The following is a 14,756-nucleotide window of genomic DNA, read 5'->3' as shown; positions in this document are numbered from 1 at the left end:
CTTCCCTGTTAGGATCCCGACTGTCATCATTACGGCAATAATAGTTACCACAGTTTTGTGGAGCTTAAGGCTATAGGATTTGGGTTTCATAAAATCACACTAGCATAAAACCATGCTTTGTAATCCTGCAAGAGGAACGTTTTATAAAACTGTAGAGAGAACTATTCAACAGGATGAAAATAATTACCAATGCAGGTCACTTGACTAATACAATTATTTATGGGATGCTAACAGCTCTTCAGAGGCTTTCAGATACACTGTCAGTCTGATTCACTCTCTTTCCTTCTCTCCCCTCTCCTCCCCTCCCACTGCTAGTCCCCCTCCCCACAAGGACCAGGCTTAGAGTTGGACAGGAATGTAAATTAACTGCAAATGAGCTTTCAGAATCCTTTGGTAGTTTCTCTTCATTATCCACAAAGAAAGGAAAAGGAGAGGAGTCAGGTCTTCTAAGTCATCTATCTCACACGCTTATCTCTTCCCCCAGCGCTCTGCATTGTGTTACATTTCAGCACCACTAGCTTTCCCACAGAATTAGGGATGCCAGACCCTTCCTGTACTGGCTTGTGTTCGGCTGGAATCTCCAGCCCCGGCCACTTCTCTGTCTCAAAACCCCGCCCTCTCAGAAAACGAGCCAAAAAGTCCAGTTCTGCATTCCTGGCGGTCACAGCGGCTCTGCCCCCGAGGCTACTAGCTGCTCAAGACCGCGCCTAAAATGGTACCATAATTGGGCACAAACCCAGCTTCAGAGAACATGTCGTTACCCCCCCCACACACACACATACAGTGTATTTAAACTCCCCACTTTAGATTGGCCATGTGATTTTTCTCCTGTCGTGTTGTCCCCCGTCCGTCCCCACCCCCCCTTCCCAAATAAATCTGGTCTTTTACTTTTTAATTCGGCTTGATCTTGCTTACTGTGTCGGGTACAGAAAACCTGTTAGCTATTTTTATGTCAACTTGACACAAGCTAGAGTCATCAGAGAGGAAGGCGCCACAATTGAGAAGAGCCTCCATAAGATCCAGCTGTAAAGGCATTTTCTCAGTGATTGATGGGGGAGGGCCCAGCCCATGGTGGGTGCTGCCATCCCTGGGCTGGCAGTCCTGGGTTCTATTAGGAAGCAGGCTGAGCAAGACATGGGGAGCAAGCCAGTGAGCAGTTCCCTCCATGGCCTCTGCATCAGCACCTGCCTCTAGAATCCTACGGTTTTGAGTTCCTGCCCTGACTTCCTTCAATGATGAACAGCAATATGGAAGTGTAAGCCAAATTAATACTTTCTTCCCCAACTTGCCTTTTGGTCATGGTGTTTTGTCGCAGCAATAGAAACTCTAACTAAGACACTTGCAAAGTTCAAAGGTGTGGATGAAGACTGGAGATGCTTGTGTGAATGTTATCAAATGTGAGATGAACAAGTTCTAAGACAGTTGGAGACAAAGAAAGGGGGTGAAAAGGGAGATGGAAAAACACAAGCAAAAAGGAACAAAACTAGAGACTGAACGTACTAAAGAGAGGAAAATAAAAGTAGCAGAGAAAAGTAACTGCAAAATTGACTGAGACACCAACAGACTGCGCAAGCACGGAGAGGTGGGACTACAACCCCCAGAAGTCTTTGCGGCGGCGAGGGCCAAGACAGCAATCTCCTAGGCAACGCGTATAAACAAGATGTCGGCCTACGAGAAAAGTCCCTCGAAGGGGAAAGCGCCCTCTCTCCAGGGAGGCTTGGGAGCCTCCCGAGCTGTAATCCAGGCAATACTGTCGCTCGCAGCAAAACATCGTCGGACACAATGGCCTGCTTTTCCCATGGGACAGAGAACGAAAGGGACTTTCAAAAGCGCCTCCTCCTACCTCCTCCAACAGCTCATGCACCGCTCCCGCTCTCCGGATGCAGAAGTGGAGGCGCACCATCAGAACGAAGAGGAGTCCGAAGAGTCCGAGGAATCCGAAACGATGAATTTGGAGGTGTGCCTTCTCCCACTCCCACCCGCATCCTCACCCCACTCCCGGGCTCCCTCCAGCTGCCAAGCCTGGCTGCCTCAGTTGCAGGTGGCTTCTGCACTTGTGTCCCAGGCTCAGCCCACTCCTTTCAGACAGGCGCCCCTTCCCCAGACAGCGAGGGCCTTTCTTTGCTGCTCATTTCTATTCTCCTACTTCCTGTGTTTTTCACCTCCTGTCTGGGGCAGGGGGTGGGATGGGGTAGGGGTGAGCCTAACCCCTCCAAATATCTACTTTCTTTTCAGGGTTTCTTATGTGTCAGATTACACATGGCCATTATGGAAAAAAAAAATGTATGAAGGTTATGGATTCAGTGCTTTCAAAATTAACCCTTGACAAAGTTACTACCTTAGTATCAAGAGGCAAGAGTTGATTTTTGATTTCCCTGGCATGCCTCTCCAAACTGAGTACTTCTGTGCGTTTCCAGTTGTGGACTTAACACCCTCTTTTCTCCAGAGTGAAAAATTGCCTTTTTGAAATAATTCAAATGCCCCACCAAAGACCAAATAACTTAAAAGTTTTCTATTTTACTTCTGCTAGGGGTTTATGCCTATTAAAGCACTCACCACACTTTCTGGTCAAGAGGAGAGCCATAGCACGAGCAGAGAGCCAGCACACCCTCACTCACGAGAGTCTTTGAGTTATCGGCGTTTCCAACACCCCCACCTCTTAACTACTTTTCTACAGTCTGTTTCCTACTCACCTAATTCCACTTTTCTCTAGCCCTTGACAGTTCCCACGCACTTGGCAGTCGATCCTTTCTTACCTTCTTCTCCCATTTCACATCGCATTCCATCGCTTCTTTCTGTTCGCCTCTAACAACTGTTCTTTTTCAAAATCAGGAATTGATTTGTTCCCCTCCCATACACAGTTAGGCTATTCTCTTTGCTTTATCTACTCAGATTTTTAATTTTTCTTAATTTTCTTAATTGTAATTCTTACATTTATGTTGGATCCCCTTCTTTTCTTTTCCTTCAGTATATACATCGCTTCAACTTCTTCACATCTATGTGTCGTGTTCTAGTCACCTTTCTCCCTGGTGTCAGACATCTTTCTCCTCATTATTCCTGCTCCCTTGCACCAGCTCCTTTCCTGGTTTGTCTTATTTCTTGTTCTTCCCCGTCTAACCTTCTGTTACTCTAATTTATGCTCTTCCTTGGGCTCTTGTCTGTAATGCCCTTCAGTTCACTTTGAATATTTGGCCTGTTTTTCCCCCACCCTCGTCCCTCACTTGTCTTTCTTTTTACGCTTCTCTCTTTGTGGTCTAGTTACATTCTAGTTTTGCTTTTTCTAGTTGACCATAGAAGTGTGCCAGAAGTGGTGTTTCTACCTACACCCCTAGCACTGGGAGGCAGAGATGGGAAGGAAGGTGTCAGGAGTTAGAGGTTATCCTGGTCTACATAGCTATTAGCTCGGAGCCTTGATGATAAAGCCACACAGCGAGACCCTGCCTTAAAAAGTAATAATACTAAAAATAAACGAATAAAAACTTACACAGAAAGCCATTACTTATTTTATTCTTCCTTTGTTGGTTAATGGTGCTGCCTTCAGCTTGTGGCTACCACACACCATAGCAAGTGTTTTTGCTCCTTTGAAATGTTTGTATGGTTTCCACCACCTTCTTCCCCAGAGGAGTTCACAAATGAGCCACCAGCATACTTTATGATTCTAATTAGCACAGGCTCCTTGGCTATGGGTTCATTAATGCCATCATTAATCTGTCTTCAGCTCGTCATTAACAAGCCATAGATGGGCCGTTCAACTGGTTAGTCCTTGCTGGTTTGGAAAACATGTGGAAAAAAAAGTTTATTCCTTATTCCAGTTACATTCCAAATATTGATACTTACTTTGGCTTTTGGTGGTATTGCTTAAGTTTTAAAATGTGGAATAACTGAAAAAGTTATAAAGAAGTGTACGTTCATGTTGAGTGGTTTATTTCCCACATCTTACTGATTACGGGTAATAATGTGGTAGTCATAACCAACAACGCAGCTAGCTTTGGACTCCAGAAGCCCTAATGGATTTAAGGGAAGCAGTTGAGACCAGCTGTTTGGAGCATTGCCTTTGGGATGAAAGACTTGTGGTTGAGACCTGGCTTAACCTTTTGTTAGTAGCAAGATTTTGAGTAGGTTACTTAGCTTGTCTAGAACTCAACTACCGGTTTGACAGTCATCCCTGTCTCATAAGATAATTAAATGATACCCTATGTGTAAAATGCTTAGCATGGGGCCGCTGAGATGGCTTTCCAAGTAAAGACACTTGCTGCCAAGCCTGATGGCCTGAGTTCAATCCCCTTGACCCACATGATGGAAGAAGAGACTTGACTCCCCAAATTTGTCTTATGACCTCCAGACATGTGCCATGGTGTGTGTACATGTACACAAACACATATACAAATGAAAATTTAATAAAAACCCTAAATACTGCAGGGCGGTGGTGGCGCACGCCTTTAATCCCAGCACTTGGAAGGCAGAGCCAGGCAGATCTCTGTGAGTTCAAGGCCAGCCTGGTCTACAGAGTGAGATCCAGGACAGGCACCAAAACTACACAGAGAAACCCTGTCTTGGAAAACAACAACAACAAAAACCAAACTTAAATACTTAGTATAATATAGTCCTGATACTGTAATAGTAACTCACGTGTTTTTAACTGCTACTTGTAGCTCATTAAGTGATTTTAGCCTTATTGAACAAACATTTATGGAATGGTTGCTTAATAGAAAGCACAGTTTGACCATGTCTTGACCCAAAATTTGATGCAGGAAAACCACCCTTTGCCAATAACTCAAGGTGAGTGATCACGTCTATTCACTGGGATAGTTATAAACTTCAAATTTAGTAAGAGACTGCATTAAAGTTTGCAATATAATATCTGGTAGATAGTAGACTCTCAGGAGTTACAGATGTAATAAATGATAGCAGCAGTTAAAATAGAAGATGAAAACGTGATTGGAGACAGACATGGTCCCTGCTCCTAGAGTAATAATAAAAGTAAGCCACAGCAATTAGCGCCTGAAGTGTCACACACGGAGATGGGTCCAGCTGCACTCAGGAGTTAGAGGTCAGAGCAGACAAAGTGGCTGAGGTGGGGCTGGGTTGTAGAGGGGCCTGTGCCCTGTTCCGTGCGCGGACACACGCTTGATATTTGAAGGGGTTCTCTAATGACCAGGGAAATTTACATGAGAGAATAGTAGGGTTCCAGCAATATCTGTAGGGGAGCAGGAAGAGTCTGGACTAAGCGCGGGAATACAAAGCAGGTTAAAGAGGGGCTTCCTGTGTGGAGCCTTGCCTCGGGATCTGAGAAAATGCTGGCAGTTGTGCCCACCTGGATGTCCACAGCTAGGGTGACAAACAGGTGAGGTCAGATGAGCTGTGGCGCTCTAGGTGGGAAGTTAGGAAGGCAGCATTCCCTCCGCCCCACTCCCTGCTAGGTTTTACTTAGGACGCTGGCACTTCGTGTGTGGCATGAATATCTTCCCCGCTTGGGAGCAGTGTGACAGCGATGGGACATTGACACATAGTACATTTATCGAAACATTTGATGTGTTCCAGGCACTGTGCCAAGAGCTTTCTGTATATTAGTTTTCTATTCTCCCTAAAACATTAAAAGAAGGGATAGGAGAGAAACGACAACCTTCCCAATCTACTAGCTTTCATAGCTGGACCTATGAAATAAAGTGACAATGGGCAGATTAACATAGACTAGGGATATGGGTATATTGATTTTTACTATTGCATGCATCGGGGATATCATAGGAAAAGATTTTTTTTAAAAACTTTATTACAGTCTGGGTGGTTGTGGTGCATGCCTTTAATCCCAGCACTTGGGAGGTGAAGGCAGGTGAATTTCTAAGTTCGAGGCCAGCCTGGTCTACAGAGTGAGTTCCAGGACAGCCAGAGCTACACAGAAAAATCCTGTCTGGAAAAACAATCAAACCCCCCAAACCAAAACCAAAAAACCCTTTATTACATTTTTTTGTAGTGGTCTCCATCTGTTGCAAAGAGAAGTTTCCTTGGTGAAGGGTGAAGACTACTACACTTACCTGTGGGTATAAGGACAGATGTTTATAGATTGCTCTTAGGGGTTACGCTGGCTATGTAAATCGATGGTTGCAGATTCTCCTCCAATAGCCACAATTTCACTAGCATTGAGTAGTTAGATTGATTTCCAGTACCAAACTGGGCTTGGGGCTGCTGAGATGGCTCAGGGGTTAAGAGCACTGGCTGCTCTTCCAGAGGACTCATGTTTGATTTCTAGCACTTACACTGTGGCTCCTAACCCCATCTGTAATTCTAGTTCCAGGGGATCTAAAGATCCTTTCTGACATCCACATGACATACATGCAGACAAAACACCCACATAGATAAAAATGAATAAGTAGACAGGTAGATAGGTGTTAGATAGATAGATAGATAGATAGATAGATAGATAGATAGATGGATGGATGGATGGATGGATGGATGGATGGATGGATGGATAGATAGATAGATAGATAGATAGATAGATAGATAGATAGATGATAGATAGATGGATGGATGGATGGATGGATGGATGGATGGATGGATGGATAGATGGATAGATGGATAGATAGATAGATAGATAGATAGATAGATAGATAGATAGATAGATGGATAGATAGATAGGTAGATAGATAGATAAACTATTACAAGGTCTGGAGAAACAACTCAGCCATTAGAGCACTTGTTCTTGTAGAGGACTCTGGTTTGGTTCCTAGCACCCAATTGGTCGCTCCCAACCATCCATAACTTGAGTTCCAGGGCTTCCAACACTCTCTCTGTCCCCCTTGGGCACTGGATGCATGTGGTGCACATACTTATGTACAGGCAAATTTCTCATACACATAAAATAAATGTTAAAAAATCTATTACAATTATTTATTCATGTGTGTGCCGTGCATATGGAGGTCAGAGGGCAACCTGTAGGAGTTTTCTCTCTCCTGCCATGTGGGTTCCAGTGACTAAACCCAGGTTCTTGGGGCTGGAGGCAAGGGCCTCCACCCACTGTGCCATCCTGCTGACCTGGAGAATTTTTTATGAGATTTGAGAGCTTACACACCATGTTACCAGGGGATGGGCAGAGGGAATGTAGGCCACTGGAGGGGGTGGGGGGCAAATGCTTTCATGGAAAGATACACGGGCTCTTAGAATGGATGGGAGGTATGAGAGGTTGTGACAAAGCTTGCCTCACTGTGGTGTCAGCCTCTCTCTGCTCCTGCGATAAGGGTCAATCTCCTCCAGTTGATGAAACTCCCGGGGAGGGGATTTATAACAATCGAGTTCCTTTTGAAGGATCTGCCTCTGTGTAGATAAAAGCAGTTCAGAGAAAGCCTCCCCTTGCATTTGCTGTTTTTTCAAGTGCCTTCAGCTCCAAACAATCAATATACCAAAAGCAGCCTACTTTGGAGGAATGGTGTGTCTAGAACACATTTAAAGAAAAAACGTACTTTCTGTTTATAGGCAGAGAAACGAGGCTAAGAGAAAGCTTTGCCTCCCCCAAGTCACATGGCAGAGGTGGGGTTCAAACCCGAGCCCACCTGATTCCAAAGGACACGCACTATCTCCATGTAGGCAGTATTCCCTGGGGAGAAAAACTCTTAGAGCAACATGAGTCTACGTACTTAGGTCCTCAGGACCAACAACCCAAAAGAGCATTCTTGGCTCTCGGGTCAGTAAAGAACTGAACGGATGTTTTTCCATCACAGTGAATATGCTCATCATGGTAAGTACCGTATGTGTCAGTGTGGCTGCCGTGATGACATGTTTTCTGCCACCATGCTGATGTCGGTGTCCATGCTGGCCATCACAGAGTTCAAGGCAGCAGACATGCGACAGACTGGTGTGCTGTCTCTTCTGTCTGCCATCAGTGGGGAAATGCCATGCCATCCATTGGCTGTAGACCAAGGGCAGGCCTCCTCATGGATGTGACGGCCACCCATTAAATCATCTTGTAAATTAGATGAATCTGACAAAAACAGCTACTAGAAAGTGAACCGAGGACTTGATTTGTTTAGGAAGAATACCAGATTTGGAGATATCATTGCCTTCATTTGACGTAACAACCATCTCTTGAGGTGTGGGCAAGAAGCCCAGTGCAGAATCACCTTGGGGTCAGACAGACTGAGTTTTCATTCCAGCTCTGCCACATCCTGTCATGTCATTTTGAGCAAGGTAACCTCTAAGCCTTAGTTACTTCATCTGTAAAATGGAGATAAGGATGCCTGTTCCAGGGCTGTCAGAAGAATCAGCAGGTTGAGAGCAGAGCTCTTATACAGGGCCACTAAGACTGACGTTCCTATGGCCACGGTGTTCTCTCAGCATCGAACACCACATGTAAGTAACCACCTGAAAAGTCAGTGGCAGCAAGACATGACTTTGATGGGCATTTACTTAACTGTGTGTAGTATGCAATGTCTTCCATGCAGCCTTTTCTCTGGGAGCCGGATAGGACAAAGTAGATGGCTGCCTTTCTAATGCGAGTTCTTTGTCCACCATTTGCTTTCTGCAGGAGGAGTTTGATGGGATCCTGAGAGAGGAGGCTGTGGCTGAGGCACTCGATGAACTGGGGTGGTCAGGCCCTGGGACGGAGCAGGTCTACCTCAACCTGAATTTATCAGTGAGTATGACGGGGCCATTGTAGGTTGGCAACGTGGACAGATCATATACGTTTTCTTTGGTAGTCATGGCGTTCATAGTGGCAGCAAACTTCAGGGCCTCCTGTGTGATGGAGATTAGTGATGAGAAATGTACATGTAAATGTTAGACTTCAGGGAGCCTCAGCCATCTCAGTATCGGCTCCCCAAATTCCTTTGTTTCCATTCTCTTCATACTCTCTTTCATCCTAAATAGTCTATATTATAGTAATCAATGCTTTCTTTAGGAGGTTGAATTTGGATTTGTAGAACCAATCAAAAACTCTGTAAGAATTTTCCTTCTGATCAGCCAAAGCAGAGCTAAACTTTCTATCTGAGTCCCAGGGAACCGAGTATTCTGATATCGATTTTCCCCTCAAGTATATCAAGAAATATGTAGCTTTGAGCTGTCTTTTATTTTCATAAAGACACCTATTATTAAAGCAAAAGAATCTATTGTCAGTCTTCAGTCTTCAAGATTTCAATCCCAGGCCTAAAGTAACACAGAATGGGCCAGCTTTGACTGCAAGGGGGTGTAAGAGCTGGCCACCCCCAGTTCAGCTTCTCTGCTGTTGCCCATAGTCCTAGAAAAATAATTTAAATCTTTTTGCTTCCATTTAAAAAAAAAAGACATCGAGGCGCTGGGGAGATGGCTCAGTGGGTAGCGTGCTTGCTGTGGAAGTGTGAAGGCTGGAGTTCGAATCCCAGGCATACTGGCATGGCAGCCTTGTCTAGATGAAAGGCTGAGCACCAGGTTCAGTGAGAGATGCTGCTTCTAAACGGCAGGTGAGGAGCAGTTGAAGACGATCCCTCCACAGGCTCATGCACACACACACACACACACACACACACACACACACACACACACACACACACATACACGTGCACCAGTTACACACATGTGCACCCAACCTGTACGGATAGGCACTCTACACATCCTTTCATTTGAAAAGCACATTGAAATGCTACTAAGGCTTCAGGATTTGGCTCACTCCTGACTAGTAAAATCCCCAAGGACTACTGAGGCGTCGACACACGTGTGCTGGCTTCATAGCGTGTCCTTCGGGGTCAGCATACCAAGGCCATACTTCCCCATCTCCGGCAGTGTCTAGCCTCCTGTGGATGTCTTAGGCCCTCAGGTGTGACATACGGAGTCCTCTGTACACACGGCACTGTGTAAGACATTCAGAAGGTGTAATTCTAGCAGCCAGTACAGCCGCACGGAGGTCCATTTCAACCAATAGTCTACTTATGTATGTAGTGCTATGCCTTAAATTGATCTGCCAAAAAAGCAATCCTTTAAATCTTATTTCAGCCAGAGGGATGGAGCTTAACTTATTTTGCCTCTGACCTCCTTACTGTTGAGATATTATGTGCTGAATTATTTGGCTTCAAAAAACTGTCTCACCGAATACATTTTCTAGTTCAGTGATTTCCCCCCTCATATCTCATTTAGGCCACACATTATAATAATAATAACTATTATTATTATTATTTATTTGACTTTCTCTAATTGCTTGTGTACATGTCTTCTCCCCTGCCAGAGTCCTAAATTCTTAAACAGTAGAGCTCAGCTCTGCCCTGTTTTCTCATCAAGCACAGTGATGTACACAGTAGGCACTCAGTGCTGATTTGTCTCTTGCAACAGCCTGCCTTAAATGGCCATCACTCCACTGCATGAGAACTTGCTGTCAAATGAGTCTTTTTTATTAGTCACCTTTGGCTTTGTTTACTTTGTTCTGTGACGACAGAATGACCTACCCACTAGTCTTCATGCCATGGGATCAAGTTCCCTCCTAACTCCACGTGAACTTCCCATGAGTACCGTTTTCTGGCGTGTATTTTGGACAGCGCCTCGGCACAGTTGGGTACAGCAGCTCCCAAGCTGCCCTGTGACTTCAGGTTTGGCCACGCCCCTCTGTGGGCTTCCCTCGTCTGCCCTGCAGCTCCTGGGTCTGTTGGGGTCACCGTGAAAGGGCTTTGCAGCTTGTGGTGTTAGCCATCCTGGTGACCTGTGACGTTTTCCTAAAACCTCATGGAATTCTCGACCCTGGCTTTTCTTTGGTTAGAGGAAAATGTGGTCTTTCTTGCTGTAAGTTTTATTTCCGACTCTTCTGAAGGCCCTCATGAACGCGGCTGTCATTTACCTTTTCATGTGGTGTGTTCTTGCTGCTAACACTAATTTCTTAGGCTAGTAATTTCTTTCTTCTTCTTGAGACAGGGTCTTACTGTGCAGCTCTGGCCGGCCTCAGACTCACAGAGATTCTGCCTCTGCCTTGATGAAAAGCATGTGCTATTCTCCCCCCGCCCCCCATCTGTAGTCCATTTTGAGATTCCGTTCGTAGCAAGCCTTAGATTTTATTCTCTTGCTTCTGTACTTTGGAAAGAAACTCTGGATTTCCTTCCATCGCATTGTTTCTAGATGTTGCAGGAAGGCTCACGCGGACATTGTAGACGCCATATTAAAGCTTTCTCCCCTTTCTTCCTCTCAGCACTGTGATTTAACTGACATCAGCATTCTGCGTGACTATATTCACCTGCAGAAGTTGAATCTTTCGGGAAACAAAATCGAAGGTAAGTGATTGTCAGTCAAGTAGATTGATCATTGAGGTAGTGCAAAAATTTACAAGCTGCAGAATTTAATGTGCTTTAATAATACTGAGCTTGATATAAGTGATTTGTAGATCAATTTACACATTGAATCATTGCTTTCTATGGAGAGAGAGAGAGAGAGAGAGAGAGAGAGAGAGAGAGAGAGAGAGAGAAAACAATATCCACAAGTGCAGACAGGTAGGTCTTTAGTGTTTTGACACAGTTGGGGTGCACCCAGGGAGCCCCACAGGGGTCGTTATCCCTTTAGTATACACAGATGTTTGACAACGCCTTTTTCTTCAGCTAATTATTTAGCTCAGATGAATTAGCTATCCCCACCGTCTCATGGACATTTTATTTTGCTTTTACACTTATGTTTTCTCCCTGGCTAGCTCCTTCTGCTGTCGTTTACACAGCAGGGCTTCATGGTGTCAGCCCTGGCCCCGTCTCTGTGTTTAGCTGACTCTTGGCCACCCCGTCTGGATTTCTTTGCATTTGTCATTATACCTTCTTCCTTCTTCACACCTAATGAACGAACGCCGTCCCAAGACTGCAGTGTTTTCTTTAAAGCCTGGTCCTTGTTTCGGATTTTCTGATCTTTTCTGATGTTAATATTATACATTTCCCCCCCACTTTAGACTTCTAGAGGCATAAACAAATACTTACTTCTGGCCTGCTTTCTCCACGGAGTTCTGCTTGCTTCTTTCACCTGCCTTAAAGAAGACCTTAATGCTGCTGTTAATGGTCTCTCAATTTCATTTCCAATTCTCACCTGACTCTAATAATTAAAGTCCAGCCCTTGAGTGCAGACAAGCATTGTATCCTGTTCTAAATACCAATGTTGGAGAGACGGTTACATTGTTTTTCCCATTCTTTATAAACCCATTTTAGAAAATTTCAAACATGAGCAGAGAAAATTCTGGAATGAATACTGAGCAGTAATAGCTGGGGGCTACCCTTGCTTTATCTGCAACCCCCCTCCACCCCTGGCCCTTTTCATCCAGGTTACTTTAAAGCGAATCTCAGATCATGTGATGATCCAGCCACCAGGCAGGCATTTTTGCGGTTCCCGGCAGGAATGCTCTGCCCACCCCACACCTACAAGGTTGATTGTGCTCTGCCCACCCCACACCTACAAGGTTGATTGTGCTCTGCCCACCCCACATCTCTGAGATTGATTTTTCACTCTTACTGAATAAGAAACTGCAGCCTCATGGGAGGCTCTGACGAGGTTCAATGCCAACAATGAGAAGAGATTTAGCTTCATAGCCTGCCACTCAGGGCACTCTCTCTGCAGAACGGCCTCTCTCTGCAGACCACTCCTCCTTGGTTCTCCATGGCCCTCTGTATTAATTCATCAGCAGTCTGAGTGTCTGCTGTGTGTTGGTATGGCAGTATGTTTTTCTTTGGGGGATGTCAGCCTTACACGTGTTCTGAGGTAGACCACATTTCAACTTTCAACAGAGCCACTTGTGTGTAGTGGGGGCTGTGGGCACACAGATTGCTGAATCCCGCCCTCAGAGTTTCTGACTCGGTAGAACTGGGGTAAGGCTACGAATTTACGTCTGCAGTGAGCAAGGCTAGCAGGGCTGATGCTGCTGGTCCAGAACCGCTGGTGTAGACTCGAGGTGCTCCTGCCATCTGGTGGACAAGGAGGTTACTGCGCCAAGGAGGGACTACATGGAAGTTAAAACCCAGGGACTGTTTCCTCTCAGTGATTTTTAAAACCTTAGCTATGTACGGAGTATGAGATGTAACTACCATTTATTTCTATATGTCTAAGTATTAGCTGATTCTTCTACTTTAAAACAGACATCCATGCAATTGGCATTAAAGATGGACCCCAGCAGGAGTTCGGGGGCTCCGTGGAGACATAGAATTGGGACCACTTCTAACAGACATGCAGCTGAGCACAGAGTGGGTACACACAGGCTGATAGGTGCAGACTGCTAAGCATCCGATGTCCCCATAGGTTTTGTCCCACAGGTAGCCTTCCTTGACTGACCCATTGATTAATACCCCAATGGATCGCGTTTTTAAGAGATGTTCACAACTAGGATATTGTTTAATCCAAAGACCCAAAGTAGAAGTTGGTGGGAATTGTCTGGCTTCAGAGACCCTTGGTCTGGCATACTAATTACTTTTCTGTTTCTGTGCTAAAACTCTATGGCCAAGGGAATCGAGAAGAAAGAGTTTATTTGGGTTATGGTTCCAGAGGGTTAGAGTCCATGATGATGACAGTGTGGCAGCAGACAGGGAGGGGGACCGCAGCTGGCAGCCAAGAGCGAGCGGACAGCCCGCATCTCCAACCTCACACAGGAAGCAGAGTGAACTGGGAATGGTGTGTGGCTTTTATTTATTTATTTATTTATTTATTCATTTATTTATGGTTCTTCAAGACAGGGTTTCTCTGTGTAGCTTTGCGCCTTTCCTGGAACTCACTTTGGAGACCAGGCTGGCCTCGAACTCACAGAGATCTGCCTGCCTCTGCCTCCTGAGTGCTGGGATTAAAGGCGTGCGCCACCACCGCCCGGCGGTGTGTGGCTGTGTGGCTTTTAAAACCTACAGCAAGCCATACCGCCTGAGCCTCCCCAGACATCGCCACCATCTGGGGAACAAGCATTCAGGTGCCCAAGACTACAGGGACTATTTTTCATTCAAGCCATCACAAAATGCAAGATGGCAGCCCCATCTCACACTGTCTGCCAATCCTGCCCAAGACACAGGTGGCATACCACCCTCTCCCACTCTGCATTTGTCTGTGCTGCTTGCCCTGGCCTGTGGTTGGCATGGCTGTCCTGGTTCTCTGTGTCCTCCAGAATGAGAGAGAAAGGGGGTGCTATCACCATTACCACTTACGGGTGGCAGAATGAATGAATCGCTTACGCCAAGGCTAGAACCCCTACTATGTGGCTTCTTTCATTCTGGTGGCCAGTGCGCAGCTGCCGTGAAGAGCGGAGACAATGGCCAACACTGTGTCACAATCACAGTTCGTATGTAATTCCGTGAGTGGCCTCCATTAGCACAGTGTTTAACTTAGCACCAAGTTTGGGGATATCGGCTTGGGATAAAATGCAGAACTTAGATGTAGCCAATCCGGAGCCAAAGCACAGTAACAAGTAATGGATCTAAATCACCTCAAACAATTAATGAGATTTAGGATTAAGTCCAACTAAAGCAAAATTGAACGAGCAACAGACTTCCCTAATTGTGGCATTTCCAGTCTTCTGAAAAGACCTAATTCAGTTATTTAGGAGCTAATTACTAAGAGGGGCATCTAAGGCTTTAGCTCTGCGTCCTTTCCTGTAAGGCTGGTAATGTTTGAAGCCCCTAGGGGTTAGCAGATGGTGGAAACATGAGTGGGATGTGCAAGAGGCCTCAGCCATAGGTTACTTGGCCATCCCAGAAATACAGGAGATGGAAGAAGTGGGGGCCCTGGGGAAGAAAGAGAAATTATTGGCTCATAGAGAGTTTTACACATTTCTGAATGATTTTTAAGTCATCTTATAATGTGTCAGATACTGT

At 45.4% G+C, this 14,756-nt stretch overlaps 1 protein-coding gene across 1 annotated transcript in view; it reads left to right on the top strand.

Annotated features, from left to right (window-relative positions):
- The first annotated feature begins 1,652 nt into the window (after positions 1–1,652).
- Lrguk (leucine rich repeats and guanylate kinase domain containing) overlaps positions 1,653–14,756 on the top strand; it is a 112,026-nt gene continuing 98,922 nt past the window's right edge. Inside the window, exons 1-3 of the mRNA XM_028866154.2 lie at positions 1,653–1,957; positions 8,516–8,623; positions 11,132–11,213. Of these exons, the coding sequence (XP_028721987.1) occupies positions 1,661–1,957; positions 8,516–8,623; positions 11,132–11,213 (487 nt within the window). The 5' untranslated portion in view covers positions 1,653–1,660. The remainder of the gene's footprint in view (positions 1,958–8,515; positions 8,624–11,131; positions 11,214–14,756) is intronic.

The sequence above is a fragment of the Peromyscus leucopus genome, chromosome 3 (assembly GCF_004664715.2).
Source record: "Peromyscus leucopus breed LL Stock chromosome 3, UCI_PerLeu_2.1, whole genome shotgun sequence".
In the NCBI taxonomy this organism is placed as follows: domain Eukaryota; kingdom Metazoa; phylum Chordata; class Mammalia; order Rodentia; family Cricetidae; genus Peromyscus; species Peromyscus leucopus.
Note: the sequence above shows the minus strand (reverse complement) of the source record. Positions and strands in the feature narration are given on the sequence as shown.